The following is a 22,472-nucleotide window of genomic DNA, read 5'->3' on the forward strand; positions in this document are numbered from 1 at the left end:
TGGGTTTGAATCCTGGCTCAGCAGCTCGGGAGCTCCCATACTCTAAGCCTGTCACCTCCTCAAGCCTTGGTTTCTTCTTCTGACAAACGATGTTGCAACAGTGCCTCTCCCGAGGTTGGAGGGAAGGTGGAGTAAGGCGACACGTGGAAAGCCCCCGTGCTGTGCCTGGCACTAGGGAGGTAGCTGTGGTTGGTGATGTGGCGGCAAAATTCCCTATGGTAGTAGATAAAGTAACACTTACCCACTACACTAGTGGTGAATGCCCACACTCCATGCCAACCACTGCCCTGGGTCTTCCCCCACTCTCCTCCCCCAACTCCTCGAGGGGCCAGGGGCCAGATGGCTCTTTCGTTAGGCTCACTGCCTGATTACTATCAGAAATTCACCACGGCCTCAGCTACCCCTGTCTGCTCCTCTCTGCTCCCCCATTCTCCATCCCCTCCCTACATCTTCTGGCCCCTCTCACTTGCCTCTCACTCCAGGTGAAGCGGACTCTCTTTATTAATGGAATCTCCAAATACGCAGAGTCAGAAAAGATCAAGAAGCATTTTGAGTGAGTAGCCACTCCTACCCTCCCCCACCCCCACAACCTCAGGCCCTGCAGACCCTTCTTTGCCTTTCAGCTCCCAAGACCCCCCTCACATGCCTCTCACTCCTCTCACTCGGAGGTCTGGGCCACAGCGAGGGTGGAGGTTAGGCTAAAGAATCCTCTGACTCTAGGGCAGCCCAACACTTGGGCTGGGCGATAGGCATCTCTAGGAACACAAGAGAAATGCTTGGAATACTTGAGAAGTGAGTCCGGTCTCCCACACAGTGCCCCCCTCCCTGCCCAACCCCCACTGCCTCCTCCGGCTCGAACTAGATCATGGGTCGTTGCCCAAGGGTCCATAGTGTATGGCTTCTTCAAAGTGATATGTGACATTCTGGAGTTTGTGCGTGGACTGGCGGGGAGAAGCTCCTTGACTCCCAGTGGGCCGTCAGGAAGCCCCAGAGCACCTGGTCCATGTCCCCTCAGGTTCTTTTTAACTCTAGACGTCTGTCTCCTCGGGAAGGGGTCCCAGGTAGCCAGAGCAGTCCGTGAACAGGGTTAGGGGTCCTAGGATACACTCATCTGTCCATCCAGCAGACTTTCTCAGGCACTAAGGCCTAAGTGCTTGTGGTGGGCCTTGGGACTATACAAATGAGTAAAAGGCTATCAAACTCTCAGGGGTTCACAGTACAGAGGTCAGCTTTAGTAGCCAGTCCAGGGTCCAATCAAAGATTGGTCTGGCGTCAGTCTGGGGTCAGAATTAGGAGTTGGCCAGTGGTCTTGATAAGAGACACATATGGTCCGAGTCAGGGCCGTCTCCGGTCAGGATCGGGATTCAGTGAGGCCTGGATTCGCTGCCAGCTGGCCGGGACCAGAGGTCAGGCGCTGCCCCGGATCAGGACAGTATCGGGAGTCAGCACCTGGTCAGGGTCAGATTCCACACCTCCGTGTTGCAGGCAAATGACGGGTTTGCGATCAGCATCGGTAGATAAACACCCGGTTCATTCAGCAGGCATTTATTAGTCACCATCTACACACCAGGCAGAAATAAGTGAGAGACAGGCCCTGCCCTCATACAAGTCACAGATCAACAGCAACTCAAACTCAGGCAATCTGAGTGGACAATTTGGGGTCCTGTCTGGAGCTCAAGCTGTGATCAGCATTAGGGACAGTCTGAGATTACGGATGGTGTATGCTCAGAATTAGGTGACACCGTAATATTACTGTCTAGTTAGAATCAGCTGTTAGCTCACACCGACCAGTCCCCTGGTCACGAGCGTCCGTTGCGCTGCCCCACGGCTGCACTGGATTCGGAGCGGGGAGCTAACAGTCAGCTGAAAAGAAAAAGCCCCTGCCCTCATCTTCTCACATTCGAGTGGGCCGAGGAGGACAGTAAACATGTGAACTAGTGACAGGCACCGTGTGGAGGGGGGGTAGGTGCTGAGAAGAAAACCGAAGCAGGAAGAAGGGCAGAGCAAAGGAGTCAAGAAGGGTGTGTGGACGGCGGGCCAGGGTGGGGGCTTGGACAGGGTCACCGTTGAGCAGGGACATGCATGCTCTGGGGGAGTGAACCCCACTAGCCAAGACTTCCTTCATGCAGCACACCTTTGTTATGCACCTACTGTGTGCGTCATACCAGGGAGACAAGGAAGAACCAGACGTGGTGGCTGTCCGTGGGGAGCGCACAGTCCAAGTTGTCTTTCAGAGACCGGTCTTCTGTGGCTCTGTTTAGGAAGTGGTCTGTGATTACAGTAAAATTGGTAGTTAGCCTATAAGCAGGGATGGGGGGCTGGTCCCAGTGGGAGTTTTGGGGATCACTGGAATGAATATTATGGAACAGCCATTTCATTGATCAAATCATTCGGCCCATACATGTTTAAGCACCTACTATGTGCACGCTGTGGGCCCAGTCATGGGTATATGGTAGAATACAAGAGGCAGCCTTGTCATCACGGAGCTCCGGGGCTAGCTGACCGCATTTGGCAGGGCTTGTGGTCCAGGCCTGGATTGGAGTCTGTCTGTGGGACTATCTGGATTGGAGGACTGACCCAGCAGGGTTAGGGAATGTCCTGTGTGCGAAGTCAGGGAGCCTGTGTGCTGGGGTTAGGGGACTAGAGATCAGCTGAGTGAGCATGAGGGCTCACCCTGCCGCAGGGTGGTGAGGCCCTTCCAAAGAGGATCCCTACAGTGGTTTGAAAACAACGTCTTCCCGGAAAAGGTCTGGGAAGTGCTTTTCAGGAAGCCCATCAGGTTTCAGCTTCCAAATTCTCATGGTTTTGTGCAGTTTATCTTGTTACTTTAATGTAGTATCTAATGCATCTTTAACACTTAGTGGTGCTTCATAATTTTTTTTTAAGATTTTATTTATCTTTAGAGAGGAGAAGGGAAGGAGAGAAACATCAATGTGTGGTTGCCTCTCAAGCGCCCCCTACTGGGGAACCTGGCCCATAACCCAGGCATATGCCCTGCCTGGGAATCAAACCAGTGACCCTTTGGTTCTCAGGCCAGTGCTCAATCCACTGCATTTTTTTTTTTAATGGGGCTCAGCCTACATTAGGGATTAAGATCAAGGAGCAGGGTGTGATCAGAATGTAAAAGGAACTGCTCCCACACTCCGCAGGTATCCCTCGAGCCCTGCCAGGGACCAGGTACTGGGAGTCAGGAATGGCCTCTCTGGTCAGTCTCAAGTCGAGGTTGGGGTCTATCTTCAGTCAGGGTTAGAGGGTCAGTCTTTGGTCTGAGTTATGGATCAGTTTGGGTCAGAGTAAAGGATCAGTCTCTGGGGTTAGAGTTCAGTCTCAGGTCAGGGTTCAAGATCAATCTCTGGTTGGTCTTGGGGCAGAGATTATTCTGTAGACTGTGGCTTGGTTAGGGTCAGTTCATAGTCAAGGCTAAGTGTTGGCCTGTACCCAGATCTCCTGGGAACAGGGTAAAGGAACAACTCATGAGCAAAAACAGGTTCTCCCAACTTAAAGCTCACAGCCTTGGATGAGAATCAGACCACAGTTGTGGCCGCCCTAGCACCACGCAGTGTGCACTCATGTCCTGGGTCATCAGCCCACGCTGTGCTCACACGGTCCCGGTCCCCCACACCTCTGCATGCACACTGCCTCCGCTCAGATAAGCTCGAGGAGGAATTTCAATGTTTTATTCTTGAGGAACTCTCATTTTTATAGATGAAGAATGAGGGAGCTTGAATTGGGGGGCGGTGTCTTGAAGGTGATGGGGTCACGCATGGAAGTTGGGGGCAGGGGGAGGGTCCCTGCAGAAGATGATGGTGGACTGTATTTCAGGGAGGCCTACCCCAACTGCACGGTTCTGGAAGCCCGCCCATGTTACAACGTGGCTCGCCTTATGTTCCTCGATGCAGAGAGGTAATGGGGACAGGGACTGGAGGTGGGGGGTGACACCTGAGGGCCCCTGCCCATTGTGGAGGGCGTCATGGCTGCCAAACAGGAGGCTGGCTCCCTTTCTGGGTATTCCCAAGGGCATTTGATTTTAAATCAGCCCCTGGAGTGCTTATCAGTTCAGCTCTGCAGAGAGCAGGGCCTGGAGGTTAGAGCTGTCGCAGAAGTAAAGGGGCTCACCATCCCCACCCTATCTGAGGACAGACCCTTCTTCAACTGCAGTATAGGAAATTGAGGCCAGACTGTAGGAAGAATTTCTGGTCTTCAAGGGATGGGTGGGGAGACCCTGGGACCCTGGAATGGGGACATGTTTGAACCACGCATCCTAAACAAACCCAAGAGCAAGATGCCCCGGTGCTTGGGGAGCGAACAAATGACCCCTGGGCTGGCCTCCCCACCGGCCCTCTCAGCCAGGCAGTACGTGTCTGGGTGCTTGGCTTCCACAGGAAGAAGGCTGAGCGGGGAAAGCAGTACTTCACAAACCTCCAAAGCAAAGAGAATGTCCCCACTATGATCAACCCCAAGCCCTGTGGTCACCTCTGCTGCTGTGTGGTTCGAGGCTGTGAACAGGTACGAGGTGGGCTGGCCAAGGGGCGTGCCCGGCCTCCACGCACACCTCAGGGCCCCAGAGCTCCTGACGGCATGGGGAGGAGTTGGAAGGTCCTGAGGAGACAGGTCGCAGCAGAGACGGATGCTCTCCATGGCACATGTCCCCCACCCTGTCGGTGCACACAGGCACGCACACACACACACACATACACACAGGCCCTGCACATAAGCACCCAAAGGCAAGCTGACTCCCAGAGGAGTTAAGGCCAGAGCTGGAGCCAGGGCCAGGCGCAGGGTGCAGCCCCTCTCTCAGTGGCTCTCCGCCTGCTGTCCCTGCAGCCCTTGAATCCCCGTTCCCACCGTTGGGTTGTCCCCTGCCCCTACACTGACCAAAGTTTCAAACCTGAATCAGAAGAGGTCAGCCAAGAGGACAGCGTTGTGCTGTACGTACTGGCTCTGTGGCTTTAGGCAAGTTTTTTGATGGCTCTGCGCCTCCATTTCCTCATCTGTAAGATGGGGTTAATTGTGCCAACGTCATAGGTTTGCTGTGAGAGACAGAGCTGAAAGCAGCGCCTGGCCTGTAGGAAGGTCCGGGTGAGTGCAGCTGGTCCGCGGGCACCGGCCCAGCTCTCTGCCCAGAACCTGCCTCATCCTCCCTGCAGGTGGAGGCCATCGAGTACTACACGAAGCTGGAGCAGAAGCTGAAGGAGGACTACAAGCGGGAGAAGGAGAAGGTGAACGAGAAGCCTCTTGGCATGGCCTTTGTCACCTTCCACAATGAGACCATCACCGCCATGTAAGCCTCCCTCCGGCCTGCCCACCCCAGCCCCAGCCCCCGTGACTAGTCTGGGGCCCCCACGTCCCTGCACTCATGGCCAGCAGTTGGCAGTCGGGTCCCCGTCAACTGGTGTTGTGATAACTGGTGTCCATCCCCACAGTATCCTGAAGGATTTCAACGTGTGTAAATGCCAGGGCTGCACCTGCCGTGGGGAGCCACGCTCCTCGTCCTGCAGCGAGTCCCTGCACATTTCCAACTGGACCGTGTCCTACGCCCCAGACCCCCAGAACATCTATTGGTGAGCAAAGGGCAGGCTTTGTGGGCCTGACTGGGCTCCGGTGGGTAGGAGGGGAGGGTCCTAGGTGCCACCAGTAGGGCATCTAGTCCCTGGAATGACTGCCTCCTCGGCCTTCCCAGGGAGCACCTCTCCATACGAGGCTTCATCTGGTGGCTGCGCTGCCTAGTCATCAATGTCGTCCTCTTCATCCTTCTCTTCTTCCTCACCACCCCGGCCATCATCATCACCACCATGGACAAGTTCAATGTCACCAAGCCCGTGGAGTACCTCAACGTGAGTCCATATCCCACTGCAGCCCTGCCCCACCGAAAAGCTCCCACACAACTTTGGGCTGCAGATCCCACTGTGTTCTTCCCGTGGGTTCCTGGCCACCTTCCCCCAGGAGAGGCCACCCTTGCAGGTGCAAACACCAAGAGAGACCCCAGGAAAGAGAGAGCCCAGGCCCAGTCCTAACTGACCATGTGACCTTGGATAGTTCCCTTCTCATTCTTCATTCCCCCCAACAGAAGAAGGGAAGGTTCAGGCTAGGTACTGGGCTTCCAAACTTAAAGCCTTTGTCAAAAGGAGTCTTACCTGAAACCCGGTGTGGAAAAGCAAGGCTGTGCAGATGGCAGTAAGGTGGGGGGGCCACTTCACCTGGTCTCCCTTCACCCCTCCTGCCACTCAGTTCAAAGGAAGGTAGTTTGAAAATCACTGAATGATAATAGCACAATAGATAAGACGTAGAATTTCTGGGTTCAAATCCCCACGCCTCTACTTACTAGCTGGGTAATCTAGTAAGCCTCTGTTTGTTCATCTGAGAAATGGGATAATGTTGTGAGGAATACATGTCATGTACATGATCAGTGCTTGGCACATCACCCTGGGGTTATAAATATGGCCCTGGCCCCCACCCTCAACCCTTGGCCTCCAGATGCCCTGGACTTCTAACCTAGGGCCCTGAGGGCCATGGGGTCCAGGGCTCAGTGCGGGAGGGGCAGGCAAGCAAAGCAAGCTGGGCCTATTAGACTGCCCTCACCTGACTCATCCTTGCCCTGTATCCCACCACAGAACCCCATCATCACCCAGTTCTTCCCCACCCTGCTGCTGTGGTGCTTCTCAGCCCTGCTCCCCACCATCGTCTACTACTCTGCCTTCTTTGAAGCCCACTGGACGCGGTGAGACACTTCCACATACATGGTGCCTTGCTTTGGCGCCCCAGAAGTACACCTATGCCATTGGGCACCCCTTTGCCATCTCGGCTCCCTGCCCTGGGGGTCCTAGAGCTGGCGGGAAAGGCATGGTGTCAGCATCCTCATGTTGAGAAGCAACCCCCTTCCCAGGGGACCCTCCTAGGACACTGTATTGGCTGGAGAATAGCACAGGGGCTGGCCCGCCTGACCTCTGCCCCTGTGCCCCCTGCCCTAGCTCTGGAGAGAACAGGACCACCATGCACAAGTGCTACACCTTCCTCATCTTCATGGTGCTGCTCCTGCCCTCGCTGGGACTGAGCAGGTGGGTTCAAAGAGAAGGGATGGGAGCTGGGGTCGGGGTGGGGAGTCTCGGGACGGGGAGACGGGGCAGTTCAGGCTCCCACATCCCCTACCAAGCCAAGCGCCCTCTTGGCGGGGACTCCCGTCCCTATTCCAGCCCCCACCACCCCTCTCCTCCTCTCCAGCCTGGACCTCTTCTTCCGCTGGCTCTTTGACAAGAAATTCTTGGCTGAGGCAGCTATTCGGTTTGAGTGAGTGACCAGGGCCCCCAGGGAAGGAGACTGCATGGAGGGTGGGTATGTCTAAGAGGCACTTTCTTCCCCGTGGATGGGCGCAGTACAGCTCCCTGCCCCTGCGGTGGGGAGGGGAGGGGCTTGCCCCACGGGCTGGCAGGGTCATCCCAGGGGGCTCACAGGGTATCTCAGGTGCATACCTGGGAGTTTCCCTGGGGCTGTGTTGGGGCTCACTCCCAGGTCACCCTGAAGGTGCATTTGAGGCCCCCACACAGGGGGTTTCTGTGAGGGTTCTGGGATGAACTCCGGGAGTCTGGAGGCTTGGATCTTGGTCATGCTGTGGGAGTGACCTGGGGGTTCCTAGAGGTATCCCTGAGGGTCTCTGGAGCCCACATTGTTGAGGTCTGTGGGGGACTCTGGGGCACTTACAGGGCACGAGGTCAGGGCACACCTATAAACTGTCAGGCTCCTGTTCAGGGGTGTGACTGCTTCTTTCTGAGACCCCTTCTCTGGGGAACCCTGTGAGGGTGTCTTAGGGGGCACATACCATAACCACAATGTGGGTGCAAGCTCCAGGGGTCTTGCTCTGGGCCATCTGTAGTAACCTTGGGCTCACACTTACAGTCACGGGCATCCTGGGCCCTTTGCTCTGAAGATCTCCAGGGGAGGGTCTCTGGAGCTTGTGTTCTAGAGGTGTCTTTGGGTTAAGACCTAAAGCAGAGAGGCTTCTTGGAGTTCCTGGGGCTCACACCCTCAGGGATGTTTGGGGGTTTCAAAGGGTTGTCTGTGGAGATCTCGGGCAGATGCCCTGAATACTGCTGGCCGCAGAGGTCTCGAGCACTCTCTCCATGGGTCTTTATGGGACACAGGTTCTTAGGGCGCCCCTGAGCTCACTCTCAGGTCATGTGCACGCACAGTGAGGGTGTGGGAGGTGTCGACACTCTGGGGTGACTGGGGCTCCCAGGTGCCCAAGGGTGGGCTGGGGACACGTGGCTATTCACAAGGTACTTTGGGGATGAAAGTGTGGTGCCTGTCATGCTGGTAGTGGGTGGGCAGCCACCCAAGGGTACAGTGCTGTAGCACCTGGTGCCCATAGGTGCGTGTTCCTGCCCGACAACGGCGCCTTCTTCGTGAACTACGTCATTGCCTCAGCCTTTATCGGCAACGCCATGGACCTGCTGCGCATTCCGGGCCTGCTCATGTACATGATCCGGCTCTGCCTGGCACGCTCAGCCGCGGAGAGGCGCAACGTGAAGCGGGTAACGGCCTCGGGGCCGCAGCGGCTCGCACAGCGCCCCCTGGTGGGCCCAACCAGGAACAGCAGCAGCGTGCTAGGGTGTGGGGCTTGTGGGTGCTGAGATGGCGCAGCTCTGTGGCCCTGGGCTATCCCTTTCCCATCTGGGCCTCGGCTTTCCCATATGTACAGCGATGGGTCGACACAGATTACCCTGAAGGCCCTGGCCAGCTCTGACAGTCTAGTGTTCTGTGATGGGAGTTGGGGGAGATCCAGGTCCCAACACATAGGGTCCCTGGGCCCTAACCCCACACGAGGGCTCTGTGATCACATTCCCAAGCCCACCTCTCCACTGGCCCCTGACCCCTTGAAGGCTCCACCCCCCGTGCCCTATCACTGCCCACCCTGACCTCCTCCTCAGCCACAGCTCCTCTCTCTGCCTGCTTTGCCCTGCCCTACCCTGGACCTGGGGTTCCTTTTCCCTACTGCTTCTTTCCTGGCCCTTCTCCTTTCCCACCTGCCCTGTGCCCCTCCAGTCCGCCCCTCCTCTCCCTGAGCCACCTTCCTGCCCATCTCCCCCCCAGCATCAGGCCTACGAGTTCCAGTTTGGCGCAGCCTACGCCTGGATGATGTGCGTCTTCACGGTGGTCATGACCTACAGTATCACCTGCCCCATCATCGTGCCCTTCGGTAGGCACCGCCGCGCCGGGACCTGGGCCCTGCTCGGGGGGACCCGGGGCCTTGCCCGCTCCACTCTAGTAAGGCAGGCCACCCTGAGTGGACAGGGCCCCGGCTGGGAGACCGGCCCCTTGGGCCTCCCGCCCGGTTCCTGGCTCAGTCTGGGACCCGGCCTGGGGGGAGGAGGGGAAAAGCCGTCTCTGCTCAGGCTGGACCCACCTGCTGTGCTGGACCTCTGGGCACAGTCACCCCAACACGACCATACTCGCCCACACCAAGGCTTTCACTCAACTATGTATACTGGGACACATGCCACATACCCTCTAAGGTGCTCACACACACGCCCACACGGGGTCCGTGCACACATTTGTACACAGCCCTGTACACTCAGGAGAGACGCTCGGGCCCCAGGGTGGGGAAGGGCCCGTGCCACTCACGGAGGTGCCCGCTGCCTGGCGGAGCAGCGAGGTTAGGGAAGTCCCTCTTCCTCTGAAATTTAGCATCTCTCTTCAACTAGTGCCCCCACTGGTGGCCCCTGCTTTCCCCTCAATAACACCCTAAACCCTTAACCACCGTCCCTGGTTGCTGAAGGCTCCAAACTCCCAAACTAACCTTGTTTTCCTCCAGAAGTTCCATTCCCTCAGTCTCCTGGAAAGTAGAACTTGCCACCTAATTTATGCTCATCTGTTTAGGAACAGGGGTAGGAAAAAACTGTGGATGATAACAGGATGCTCGTTGATCCAAATGGATGGATTTCTAATAGTAGAATTGCTACTGAGGGGCTACAGATCAAGGGGTTGAGCAGAGGAAGTGGAGGTCTGGTCCTGCCGGGGGCTTGGGGCACTATCCTGTGTGGGGCTGGGGCAGGAGAAGGGAGGCCAGCCCTTCAGCAGCCTCAGAAGGACCAGGACAGCCTGTGCTGGACACGCAGTGGGCTGTCGGCACTGGTTCCAAGGTCAGGGCCCATGTGGCTTCTCCCAGGGCTCATGTACATGCTGCTGAAGCACCTGGTAGACAGGTACAATCTCTACTACGCCTACCTGCCGGCCAAGCTGGACAAGAAGATCCACTCGGGGGCTGTGAACCAGGTGGTGGCCGCACCCATCCTCTGCCTCTTCTGGCTGCTCTTCTTCTCCACCGTGCGCACGGGTGAGGGCCCCTCCCCTCGGGGAGCTGGGGTGGGTGAGGGCAGAGGGGCCTCCCTCCAGAGTCAAGGCAGAGCAGGCCCCAGGAAGGGTCGTGATAGCGAGAGGCTGCAGGCAAGGGGCCTGGGAGAGGCTGCAGCACGTGGGAGCATGGGACTACATTCAGAAGGCAGCAAAATGGGGTTGGGGCCCCTGGGAGGGGGGCCCAGGGGAGAGGTAGCAGCCCCATTCTTTGCTCCTCCCTAACAGGGTTCCTAGCCCCCACGTCCATGTTCACGTTCGTCGTCCTGGTCATCACCATTGTCATCTGTCTCTGCCACGTCTGCTTCGGACACTTCAAATACCTCAGTGCCCACAACTACAAGGTGTGGGGCGAGGGGGGCAGGGGATGGCGGAAGCTCAAGAGTGTGCAGGGGGTGAGGGGATGGTGGGGAGCTGAGGGCAGGGGCAGTGGGTGCCAGAAGGGCGTGAGGCCATGACTGCAGCTGAGGGAGAGGGCACTCCTGCCAACCCCTGACTCATTCTGGGCTCCTCAAGATTGAGCACACAGAGACAGATGCCGTGGACTCCAGGAGCAACGGACAGCCCCCCACCGCTGCCGCTGTCCCCAAATCTGCGGTAAGTGCCCCACTCCATAGCCAAGGGTGGGAAGGGGCCTCTGAGACTCAGCCCCAAAGCCGGGTATCCCGTTGTCCTCCAGAAAGGAAAGCCTGTCCCCTGTCCTGCTGCTGTGGGGAACAGGGCAGGGAGAGACCTGGCTTCACAGGGCTGCCCGCCTCCCCTGGGCAGAGGGTACACCCCTTCCCTTGTAGGCCCTGCGACTCCCCGTCACCGCCCCGCCCACCCACAAGGGGCAGCCGCCCACCCACGTGCCTCATTCCTTTCCCCCTTCAGAAATACATCGCTCAGGTGCTGCAGGACTCCGAGGGGGACGGGGACGGGGATGGGGGTCCTGGAAGCTCTGGGGACGAGCCCCCATCCACCTCGTCCCAAGATGAGGAGCTGCTGATGCCACCCGATGGCCTCACAGACACAGACTTCCAGTCGTGCGAGGACAGCCTCATAGAGAATGAGATTCACCAGTAAGGGGAGGGAGGGGCCCTGGAGGCCACGCCCTGCCCCCCCACCCCACCCCCACGGACACTAAAAAAATGAAACACTAATAATTTATTAGATCTAAAGCTCCTTCCTCCCCTGTCCCTTGCTTTCATTAAGGTATTTAAACCTGGGGGTTTTGCTGCTCTCCCCCATCACAGAGTGGGAGAGGAGACCCCAACCTCAGTGAGGAGCGCCCCGAGCCGGTCCCGGGGCAGAGGGGTGTGGACACAGTTCCCCAAGATCAGTGCCCCCCCAGGCTAGTAGTGTGGTCAGGAAAGGGTTAATGAGAGCCAAGATGGGTACCTGGTGCCACGGCTGGAGACCTGGGGGGTCGTGCAGGTGGATCAGGGCAGTCCCCGGTTCCTTCCTCCCCCAAGGACCCCTGGGACCTGGTGCTCCAGGGAAGTGGAGCCTCCAGCCCCTAAGGGCTGCATGGGGGCGGGGGGGTGCTGCGTGGGAGGAAGAGTCAGGCCCGAGCCAGGGGGGCAACCTGGGGTGGGGGGTGGGCATAGCTGACACTGGAAAATGGGTTTTTGCACTGGTTTTTTTTCTTTATTTCCTTTAAAATAAAAATGGAAAGAAAAGCTCTGAGGCAGGTGTCTGGTTTGTGCCTCTGCCCTGGACACCTGGCGGGGGTCCTGCCACCATTCTGTGGGGCTGGAGAAGCTGTCTGGAGTCCCCACGTGACCCTGGGCCAGACCCTCCGGGAGGACCTCGGGGCGGGGCCTGCAGGGATGGTGCTGCCCCTCTCCCTGCACCTGCCACTCTGCCGCCACCCCCTGCCCTGAGGCAGTTGTGGAGCCACGCAGACTGAGGGACAGGGACACAGGCCAACATTCTGAATCCTGAGAGCCACACAAATAAAACAGACTCAGTGGAGAGGGGCCATGAAAAGCCACACGCTCCACACTGCTCCCAGAAGGCTTCCTGGAGGAGGGAGATCCCAGGACAGTGGCTTCCAGGAAGGGGCTCAGCAGCTGTTCTGGAGGGGAAGGCGCAAGAAAATAAGGCCACCGTAGTCAGCCAAATTCTGTCATTTGCTGTCGACATTACTACATTTTATCAAGTGATACGTGTCTGGGACTATGCTAAATGGCTGTCACATGCTCCCGAGCACTCCGCAGAGAGCTTGTTTGAGTGGGGGCAGGTGTGCCGTGAGGTTACACAAGACGCGTCGAGTGCTCACTGGGCCCAGCGCCAGGCACATGGTACACACCCGGTAAACATCAACCATTATTCATACTGTGATCGTTAATAGCACCTACACAGTAGGTGTGGTTTTGCTCTTTTTGTGGATGAGGACACAGTCCCAGGGAGGGTTTGGGCTTTGCCCAAGGCGACTGGCCTGGGAGCAGTCTCACTGGTCCTGCCGAGCATCTCTGCGCTGGCCCCAGCACATCGTCCCTCACCCCTCAGGAGTGCCCAGAGCCCTCCTCAAAAAGCCCCCTCCCCTCCCTCCATCAAGGCTTCTTCATCCTCTAAGACCCAGCTCAAACCCACCTCCTCTAAGAAGCTCCCTGTGACCATGCAGCCCCCCTCCAGAGACCCACAGGGCCTCCCCCCCCCACCCCCCGCAGCACACACAGGGGAGAGCACACTGTGCGGCAGGAGCCAGGAGAGTGGGCCGGCTCTGGTCCCTCACGAACTCACCATGTGACCCCACTGGAGCCAACTCTCCTCCCCGGACCTGTTCCCTCATAGATATAATCGGGAGATGTGGCCAGGTAACCCCTAAATCCCTGGAGCGTCCTCTCATCCACCCACCACCTACCAGCAGGATCCTCCCCCCTCCAAAAAAAGGTGAGTTAAGGAACTCCCAGCGGGGAGAAGAGAGCTCAGAGGGGGAGAGACAGGTGTCCTAAAGGCCTGGACACGGTCTGGGAACAACAAACAGTGGGGACAGCAAATGAGGTAAAAAGCCCAATGACAATTGCCCAGGTGCCAGCGAGGTGCGGGAAGCTCACGGTGCCTGTGGTGAGAGGTGCCCCTGCACAGCAAACAGCTCAGAAGGCCAGTGTTTGCTGCTGGCTGGGCGTGGGGGGTGGGGGCAATACAGCTGAGGTGAAGGCTGGGTGGTCCTGGCCTCTGCCTTCACGAGTAGATCAGATCAAGTCCCAAGGCTGCAGGAGCCACCGGCCAAGGGTGGGGGGCCAGAGGCAGGCTTTAAGAAGCAGCCAGGAGCCCTGGCTGTTGTGGCTCAGCTAGTTGGGCATAATCCGGCAAAGCAAAGGGTCGCTGGTTCAATCCCTGGTCAGGGCACATGCCTGGGTTGCGGGTTCAGTCCCAGATCACGGTGCATACAGGAAGCAATGAATTGATGTTTCTCTCCCATATTGATGTTTCTCTCCCTCGCCCCCCTCTCTCTAAAAATAAGTAAATAAAACATTTTGAGGGGGGGAGAAAAAAAAATAAACAGGACTGATTTGAACCAAGCACCCCAGCTCATGGAGACATCACTGTCACTTGCGTGGCAGGCCCCACCGTCTACCTGGTGCACAGCCTGGGCAGACCTCAGCCTGGGCCTCTGGTCAGCCTGGACCTCTTGGTTCCTCACTGCCCACATGCCCCCCTTCCCTCGAGGAAGGGTCTCCCCTAACTCAGGTCCTTCTAGAAGGACCTGAGTTGAAAGCCAAGCTCAAGTGTTTTCAGATGTGAAATTCCAGGTGGTGCCCAAGCAGCAGATAGAGCAAAGGTCTCCAGAGAGCCCTGCCCCAGGGTGGGATGGAGGAGAACGCTGGCTCTCACCCACACCTGCTCCAGGCACCTCTTCATGGGCAGAACCCGGGTCAAGAGGTGGAATCCCAACACAGATATTTGGCAAACATCCCCTGAGCGGGGACTGAGCGCCCAGCTCCGTGCTGGGGGCTGCAGAGGAGCCGAGGGGCACAGTGGTGGGATCACTGAAGGAAGACAGAGACCACAGGGGGCCCCAAAATCCACCTCACTCCCTCTCTTTACAACTGGGGCCAGCAGAAGATCTTGGATAGGACATGAGACTTGAGGTTCAAATCCTGGCTCGGCCACTTACCAGGTGTCTCATGCCTCTCAAAAAGAAGGACTCTTGTCTTTTATACACAAAGCACAATTCACACCAAATGTATGGGCACGTTTCCCACACCGGCCAATTCTCCAACTCTCCAGGCACCAGCAGGGTGCCCAGTTCAGTCCTGACACCGTCAACCTGAGGACAGCATCAGATCCCGTGGGCTGAGGGCTCAGTCCCACCAGCCTGACCTCACTCCACACAAATCACAAGTCCTGTACTCTGCCTGACCGGCTATGAACAGGGCTTCCCACAATCCCCTCCTCAAGTTCAGTCATTTACTACGATGCCTCACAGAACTCAGGGACACACTTGCCTACATGTAGCAGTTTACTACATAAGGGTGTGATAAAGGGTGCAGGTGACGAGCCAGACGAAGTGCAGAGGCGAGGTCCAGCAGGGAGCGCAGAGCTTCTGTCCCTGTGGAGCCGGGACGCACCACCCTCCCAGCACATGATGTGTCTCCAACCCAGAAGCTCTCTGCACCTGACATTTTAGGGCTTTTCATGGAGGTTTCACCACGGAAGCATGATAGATTTCTCTTTTTACTCCTTTGATTTCATGTCTTTTACTCTTCCAAGGAAAATATTGGCCCTGACCAGTGCGGCCCAGTGGGTTGGGCATTGTTCTGCAAACCAAAAGGTCACTGGTTTGATTCCCAGTCAGGGCACATGCCCGGGTCATGTGCCAGGTCCCCAGTTGGGGGTGTGCAAGAGGCAACCAATTGCTGCTTCTCTCCTTCCTTTCCCCTCTCTCTAAAAATAAATAAACAACATCTTTAAAATAAAACAGAAAGAAACTATCAGTTCCTGGTGACAAGAGCATTGTAACTTACTGTATTCTACACTGGTTGTCCCCCTTGTCCACGGGGAATGTGTTCCAAGACCCCAGTGAGTAGATGCCTGAAACTGCAGATGGTACTGAACCCTATGTATTCTGGTTTTTCCTATACACAATAAAAGTCAATTTATAAATTAGGCACAGTAAAAACTTAACAATAACTGAAAATAAAATAGAACAAGTATCAATATACTGTAATAAAAGTTATGTAAATGTAACCCTGGCTGGGTTGCTCAGTTGGTTGGAGCATCATCATGTACATTTTGGGTTCAATTCCCAGTCAGGGCACATACCTAGATTGCAGGTCAAGGGCATGTATGGGAGGCAACCAATTGACGTTTCTCTGTCACATCAATGTTTCTCTCTCTCTCTCTCTCTCTCTCCCCCTCTCTCTCTCTCTCTCTAAAAATCAATAAACATATCCTCCAGTGAGCATATTTTAAAAAGTTATGTAGCCCTGCCTGGTGTAGCTCAGTGCATTGAGTGGGGCCTGAGAACCAAAGGGCTGCAGGTTCAAGTCCCAGTCAGGGCACATGCCTGGGTTGCAGGCCAGGTCCCCAGTAGGGGGCATGTGAGAGGCAACCACACACTGATGTTTCTCTACCTCTCTTTCTCCTTCCCTTCCCCTCTAAGAGTAAATAAATAAAATATTTTTTAAAAGCCATGTAAATTTAGTCTCTCTGTCTCACCCTGATGACTGGGATGCTTACTAAGTGATTAACAGGCATCATTAGCACTTACACCAGCAATTTTCAACCTTTTTCATCTCATGGCATGTGTAAACGAATTACTAAAATTCTGAGGCACACCAAAAAATATTTTTGCCAACCTAACAAAAAAATACGTACAATTTTGATTTATTCACACTAGATGGCTATTGTTGTGTTGTCTGTAGTCATTGTTTATATTTGACAATCTAAGGGAAAGGAGGTCGGTGCCCCTGACTAAATCATCAGGTATTGCATGTCTTAAAAGTTCTTGTGGCACATTGGTTGAAAAACGCCAGCCTACATGATAGGGATGATTCAGGTCCTGGATTTAGCTTCCATCTCTGTTGCCTCTATTCCTCTTCACTCTTCTTTCTGTATGTAACTGCTTTTCTTTTCAGTTTTTAAAAATGTTTTACTTATTGATTTGAGAGAGACAAAGAAAGACTGATTTGTTGTTGCATTTATTTATGCATTCATTGGTTGCTTCCTGTATGTGCCCTGACTGGGGATTGAACCTGCAACCTTGCCATATCAGACAATACTCGAACCAACTGAGCTACCTGGCCAGGGACTGTAACTGCTTTCATTTGATGCTTATTTTTCCTCCCATCTGGTGTTTAGGCATGATAGATTGTTAACTCAATCTCCAGCCCCACTCTCTTTCCCTGGAGGATGGAGGTTGGAGCTGAAAATTCTAAACTTTTAATCATGGCTTGGTCTTTCTGGTGATCAGCCCCCATCCTGAGGTTATCCAGAAGGCCTCCAAGAGGCACCGCATTAGAAAAAAAAAAAAAAAAGCTGTTCCTATCACTCAGGAAATTCTAAGGGATTTAGGAGCTCTGTGTCAGGAACCAGGGCAGAAACCAAATACATATTTTCTATTATGTCACATCTGGACCTCACTTTACTCACCTATAAAATGGGAATAATGATACCATGTACTTGAGCTGTGTTAAGGTATAAGAAGTGAAAAGTTCTTAGTCATGTTTGGCACATAATAAGAACTTAATAAACTAGTTTATATTCTCACAGATGAGGAAATTGAGGCCCACACAGTGGGGAAGGGAGGACTTGCCCAAGGTCCACTTAGAACAGGGCTGTGGGATTCCATTCAGTTGTCTGAGCGTCTTCCCTGTACGTGATACACTGCCCAGCAGGGCTGAGGGGCACTGGGACAACCTTGACAATGTCCGTCCTCAACAGCCCTGCATTCTGTACTATAAAACTGTACTACAGACTTCCTTCCGGCCAAGATGGAGACATGGGCAGATACACTTTGCCTCCTCGCACCACCAAAACAAGGACAACAACAAATTTAAAAACAAGAAGTAACCAGAACTGCCAGAAAATTGAACTGTATGGAAATCCAACAACTAAGGAGTTAAAGGAGAAACATTTATTCAGACTGGTAGGAGGGGTGGAGACGGGCAGCCAGGGAGGAGATTACTTGTGGCAAGGGGAAGGCTGGAGGACTGGAGAGAGTGAAGCGGTGGCTGGTGAACCAGGTGGTCCCACATTCGTTTACTGATAAACAAGGAGGAACAACTGGGGCATGAGACAGACTGTGCAACCCAGGGTTCCAGCGCAGGGAAATAAAGCCTCAAAACCTCTGACCGTAAAAACCCATGGGAATTATGGTGGCAGGAGAAACTCCCAGCCTCACAGGAGAGTTTGTTGGAGAGACCCACAAGGTCCTAGAACGTACACAAACCCACCCACCTGGGAATCAGCACCAGAATGGCCCAATTAGCTTGTGGGTAGTGGTGGAAGTGGCTGAAACCCAGCGAAGAGCGGAACAAGAGGCACTGTTCCCTCTCTGACCCCTCCCCCACATACAGCACCACAACACAGCGATGTGAGTTGTCCTGCCCTGTCAAATACATAAGGCTCTGCCCCATAAAATGTAACAGGCTCGCCCAGACAAAGAATTGTAGCCCAAAAGAAACACCAGATCAAAGTTCCAAAAATAGAACTAAGAGATGAAGAGATAGCCAACCTATTAGAGGCAGAGTTCAAAACACTGGTAATCAGGATGCTCACAGGAATGACTGAGTATAGTCCCAAAATAGAGGAAAGAGTGAAGGCTATGAAAAGTGAATTAAAGGAAAATGTACAGGGAACCAACAGTGAAGGGAAGGAAACCGGGACTCAAATCAGCAATTTGGAGCACAAGAAAGAAATAAACATTCAACCTGAACAGAATGAAGAAATAATAATTCAAAAAAAGGAAGAGAGGCTTAGGAACCTCTGGGATAACTTTAAATGTTCCAACACCCAAATCGCAGGGGTGCCAGAAGAGAAGAGGAAGAGCAGGAAATGGAAAACTTACTTGAAAAAATAATGAAGGAAAACTTCCAGGAAACTCAGAGAGTCCCAGAGAAGTTGGACCCAAGGAGGCACACACCTCATAATTATATTACCTAAGATGAAAGATAAGGAGAGGATTTTAAAAGCAGCAAGAGAAAAGGAGATAGTTACCTACAAAGGAGTTCCCATAAGACTATCAGCTGATTTCTCAAAAGAAACCTTGCAGGCAAGAAGGGGCTAGAAAGACATATTCAAAGTCATGAAAGGCAAGGACCTACATCCAAGATTACTCTATCCAGCAAAGCTATCATTTAGAATGGAAGGGCAGATAAAGTGCTTCCCAGATAAGGTCAAGTTAAAGGACTTCATCATCACCAAGCCCTTATTATATGAAATGTTAAAGAGACTTACCTAAGAAAAAGGAGATGGTCAAAAATATGAACAGTAAAATGACAACAAACCACAGCTATCAACAAATGAACCTGAAAAAAAAAAGCAAGCAAACAACTAGAACAGGAACAGAATCACAGAAATGGAGATCACATGGAGGGTTATCAGCAGGGAGGGGGTGGGGGGAGAATGGGAGAAAAGGTACAGGGAATAAGAAGCATAATTGGCAGGCCCAAAATAGACAGGGGGAGGTTAAGAGTAGTATGGGAAATGGAGAAGCCAAAGAACTTATATGCACGGCCCATGGACATCAACTAAGTGTCAGGGGAGTGGAGGATGCTGGTAGGAGGGGTGGTACATGGTGAAGGGGAATAAAGGGGGAGAAAAAATGGGACAACTGTAATAGCATAATCAATAAAATATATTTTTAAAAAACAGTACTACAGTGCAGAACTCCCAGCTCAGAGTTCACTGTTTCCCATGGAGAGGCATGACAGGCCAGTGATGTAACCATGCCAGGGAGAGTATTATGAGTGGAATGTGTCTTCCTAGAAAGATATGTTAAAGTCCTAACACTCTGTACCTCAGCAGGTGACTTTATTTGGAAATAGGGTCATTGCAGAAGTAATCAGTTGAGATGGATCATACTGGATTAGGGTAGGTCTCTAAACCAATACAACTGTTGTCTTTGTAAGAAGAAGCGAGAGCCCTGGCCGGTGTGGCTCAGTTGGTAGGAGTGTCATCCCATGGCCAAAGGGTTGTGGGTTCAATTCCAGTCAGGGCACGTACCTAGGGTGTGGGTTCAATCCCTGGTACAGGCACATATAGGAGGCAATGGATTGATGTTTTTCTCTCACATGAATGTTCTTCTCTCTCTCTTCCTCTAAGAAAGAAGGAGGAGGAAGAGAAGAAGGGAAAAAAGAAGAAGGGGGAGAAGGAGAGGAAGAGGAAGCGGAGGGGGAGAGATGAGGAGAACCCCACGTGAAGACAAAGAGACACGGAGAACGCTGTGTCCGTAGAAAAGTGGCTCCTGGAGATGAGAAGGCTTTCAGGATGAAAAGTCAGGTTGGGGGATCAGGGACAACCTCTTCTTGGAAGGCTTGGGTGGAAGAGAGACTAGGACTGGTCCTGACTGGATATACAGGGTGAGGCGAAAGTAGGTTTACAGTCGTGAGTACACAAAACACAGAGTTTATTCTTGTATTATATTTATTAATTATTGTATTATTTACACACAAACAACTGTAAACCTACTTTTGCCCCACCCTGTACAATGAGGACAGGCTGCCGGGCAGAGGTACCCAGAGGCACCTGGGCTGGAGGTACCTAGTCTCCCATCCTTGCAGGAAAATGGCCCTCAGGCTGTGGGTGGGGACCGAGAAGAGTGAAAGGGCCTGTACTCCTGACAGGGCCAGCCTGTGGGGGACCAGTGGGAAGGAGTAGAGAAGAGAAAGGCAGCTGTTAAAATGAGCCACTGACCTCGGAACCCCACTGCAATTGGAGAATTCTGGGTAGGAGTGGGGGTGGGGGTCCTCCTTCCCTCCCCCAGAACCTTCAACTGTCAAGCACCATACTAGCCACCAAAATGCTGTCCTCCTCAGGTAGGCACTGGTGGGGGCTTGTCTGACTCATGCAGGCTGTGGCCTCCCCTGGGAAAGGAGCTGTGTCCCCTGGAGGGTGACTCGTCATCAGGCTGGATACCCCGAGGAGTAGGGGCTGAGCCTCTCCCTTAGACAGTTTGAGGAACACAGGCCGCTGCTGCTGGGACCACAGGACCCCTTTCTCCTGGTCTTGTTGGAGAGAGGAGAGGGACCATCACCCACTGAGACAGCCGACAGCTGTCTGGGGGAATAGCTCATGTGAGGGAAGCCTCAGCAACAAAGAAATAAAGCTCAAGGAGCAAAGAGACCCTCTCCCCAGCCTAGAAAAGCAGGCCCTTGGCACAAAAAGTCTGGATCCTAAGGAGGTCTCAGGAGCAGGCTTATGTAGGAAGACCGGGGCCAGACCTCAGGACTGGGGGCCCAGGGGTTGGGGGGCAGCACTGGGGGAGGGAGGGAGCAGAAAGAGCGGAGTGGTTCTGAGGGTGGGAGGCCAGTGGCCGGAGGGCACCCCAGCTCCCCCCCCCCCCCCCGGGCTTTTCAGGCCCTCACATCGGCCTGAGCCCCGGAAGTGCAGGCCTCGCCCCAGGAGAGGACCCCACCCAGGCCCCAGCCCTTCAGGAGCTCCCCACCCAAGAAGTCCAGACGACATCGTCATGTCTGCTCAGCTTCGGGGGCTCTGCTGTCCACAGAGCTGCCGGTCCTGTCTGGGCAGCAGGGGTGGGCCCAGCTGCAGCCCCCAGGCTCCCAGCCGACCCCCAGTATGATGAGGGAGAGAAGACAAATGCCAGGACCCAAGGCTTCCTACCCATTCGTGCTTGGGCCATCCCTGTCCTTCCCGCAGCCTGCCTCGTCTGTCTGTCAGTCTCTCCCAGTTTGCCCATGCCCCTGCTTATCCCGTACGACAGGGCTGGGGCCTGTAGCTTTCTCTGGAGACATTTGGATAACTACTGTGTGTGTGTGTGTGTGTGTGTGTGTGTGTGTGTGTGTGAGAGAGAGAGAGAGAGAGAGAGAGAGAGACTGCCTTGCTGGTCGCTGAGTAACGAACTCAGACCGGCAGACTAGATATACGGGACCCAAACAAGGTCTGCAGTTCGGAAGGTGAGCAATGGCTTCTCGAGCTGGCTGAGGACCAGGGGGTGGAGGGCTCCAGGGAGAGGAGGCAAGTGAGGTTTAACCTTCGTCACCTTGTCTGCCCTCGATGTTCTCTTGGCACCAGCACCTTCTGTGGTCCCTCCAGACCCCCAGGAGAGCTCTGCACACCCGCTCCTGGGGAGGGCCCGGGCACAGAGCAGTTCACCTCACCCTGTGGGTGTCCTTGGCATTTACTTAACCCAGGTCTCTCGACCTCGACATTTGACACCTGAGGCAGGATAACTGTTTGCCGTGGGAGCCGTCCTGCACCCTGTAGGATGTTTAGCAGCAGCTGTGGCCTCTACCCGTGGGACGCCAGTAGCACCCCAGCCCCACTCCCCAGCTATGACAACCAAAAATGTATTTAGAGGTACCCAAGCGTTCCCTCAGGGCATGACCCTCCCCAGTTGATAAACACTGACCTAACTCCTCTGGGCCCTGGGTTGCTCCTGCGTCAGATGAAACAGTCGTTCCTGCCCTGACAGCCACGCTGGGAAGGACCAAGCAATGAGACACACCAGTTGTGGCTTCTCACCCCTCTCCGTGATGTTCCGCACCCTCCCCTCTGGACCCTCTTCATCGGAAGGAGGCGCCACTGCTGACCCCACAGGCCCCCTCCACGACCTTTCCCCTGGCTCTGTAGGCAAAGAAATGAGCAACGTACACCTCCACATACACTCACACTTCACAGACACACACACCACACACATTCTAAACACACACACTTCTCCCATTCTCACACACCTCACAGACACACTCACACTTCACACACAGTGCACAGACACATACACACATATTCCAGACACACACACTTCACAGATACACACACACATTCCATAGACACAAATATTACACACACACACACATACACACACACCCTATTCCTTTTCCTCCAGTCTGAGGGAGCAGGAAGGAGTTTCTAAGAGAAGCCCGGAGCGCTTGGGTTGGAAGAGGCACAATGGAGGGAAAGGGCAGAACAAAGAGCTCCCAGATTCTGGCTCTAGACACCCACTTCCCTGCTCCCCAACC

General features: G+C 54.4%; 1 protein-coding gene across 6 annotated transcripts in view; it reads left to right on the top strand.

The window, feature by feature from the left end:
- The window catches only part of TMEM63B (transmembrane protein 63B), a 23,642-nt gene extending 11,637 nt beyond the window's left edge, over nt 1-12,005 (top strand). For 3 of the 6 annotated variants that reach the window (XM_036024154.1, XM_036024153.1, XM_036024155.1), the window contains 15 exons: nt 483-553; nt 3,823-3,903; nt 4,383-4,506; nt 5,148-5,281; nt 5,424-5,561; nt 5,681-5,834; nt 6,612-6,718; nt 6,969-7,055; nt 7,219-7,284; nt 8,363-8,525; nt 9,085-9,190; nt 10,160-10,327; nt 10,573-10,688; nt 10,861-10,941; nt 11,218-11,626. In XM_036024154.1, the coding sequence (XP_035880047.1) occupies nt 483-553; nt 3,823-3,903; nt 4,383-4,506; nt 5,148-5,281; nt 5,424-5,561; nt 5,681-5,834; nt 6,612-6,718; nt 6,969-7,055; nt 7,219-7,284; nt 8,363-8,525; nt 9,085-9,190; nt 10,160-10,327; nt 10,573-10,688; nt 10,861-10,941; nt 11,218-11,409 (1,788 nt within the window). In that variant the 3' untranslated portion in view covers nt 11,410-11,626. Of the gene's footprint in view, nt 1-482; nt 554-3,822; nt 3,904-4,382; nt 4,507-5,147; nt 5,282-5,423; nt 5,562-5,680; nt 5,835-6,611; nt 6,719-6,968; nt 7,056-7,218; nt 7,285-8,362; nt 8,526-9,084; nt 9,191-10,159; nt 10,328-10,572; nt 10,689-10,860; nt 10,942-11,217 lie in introns of all 6 variants that reach the window. The other 3 variants (XM_028508568.2, XM_028508565.2, XM_028508566.2) reach the window with 2 other exon arrangements.
- The last annotated feature ends 10,467 nt before the right edge of the window (nt 12,006-22,472 follow it).

This window comes from Phyllostomus discolor, chromosome 4, assembly GCF_004126475.2.
Source record: "Phyllostomus discolor isolate MPI-MPIP mPhyDis1 chromosome 4, mPhyDis1.pri.v3, whole genome shotgun sequence".
Taxonomy (NCBI): Eukaryota; Metazoa; Chordata; class Mammalia; order Chiroptera; family Phyllostomidae; genus Phyllostomus; species Phyllostomus discolor.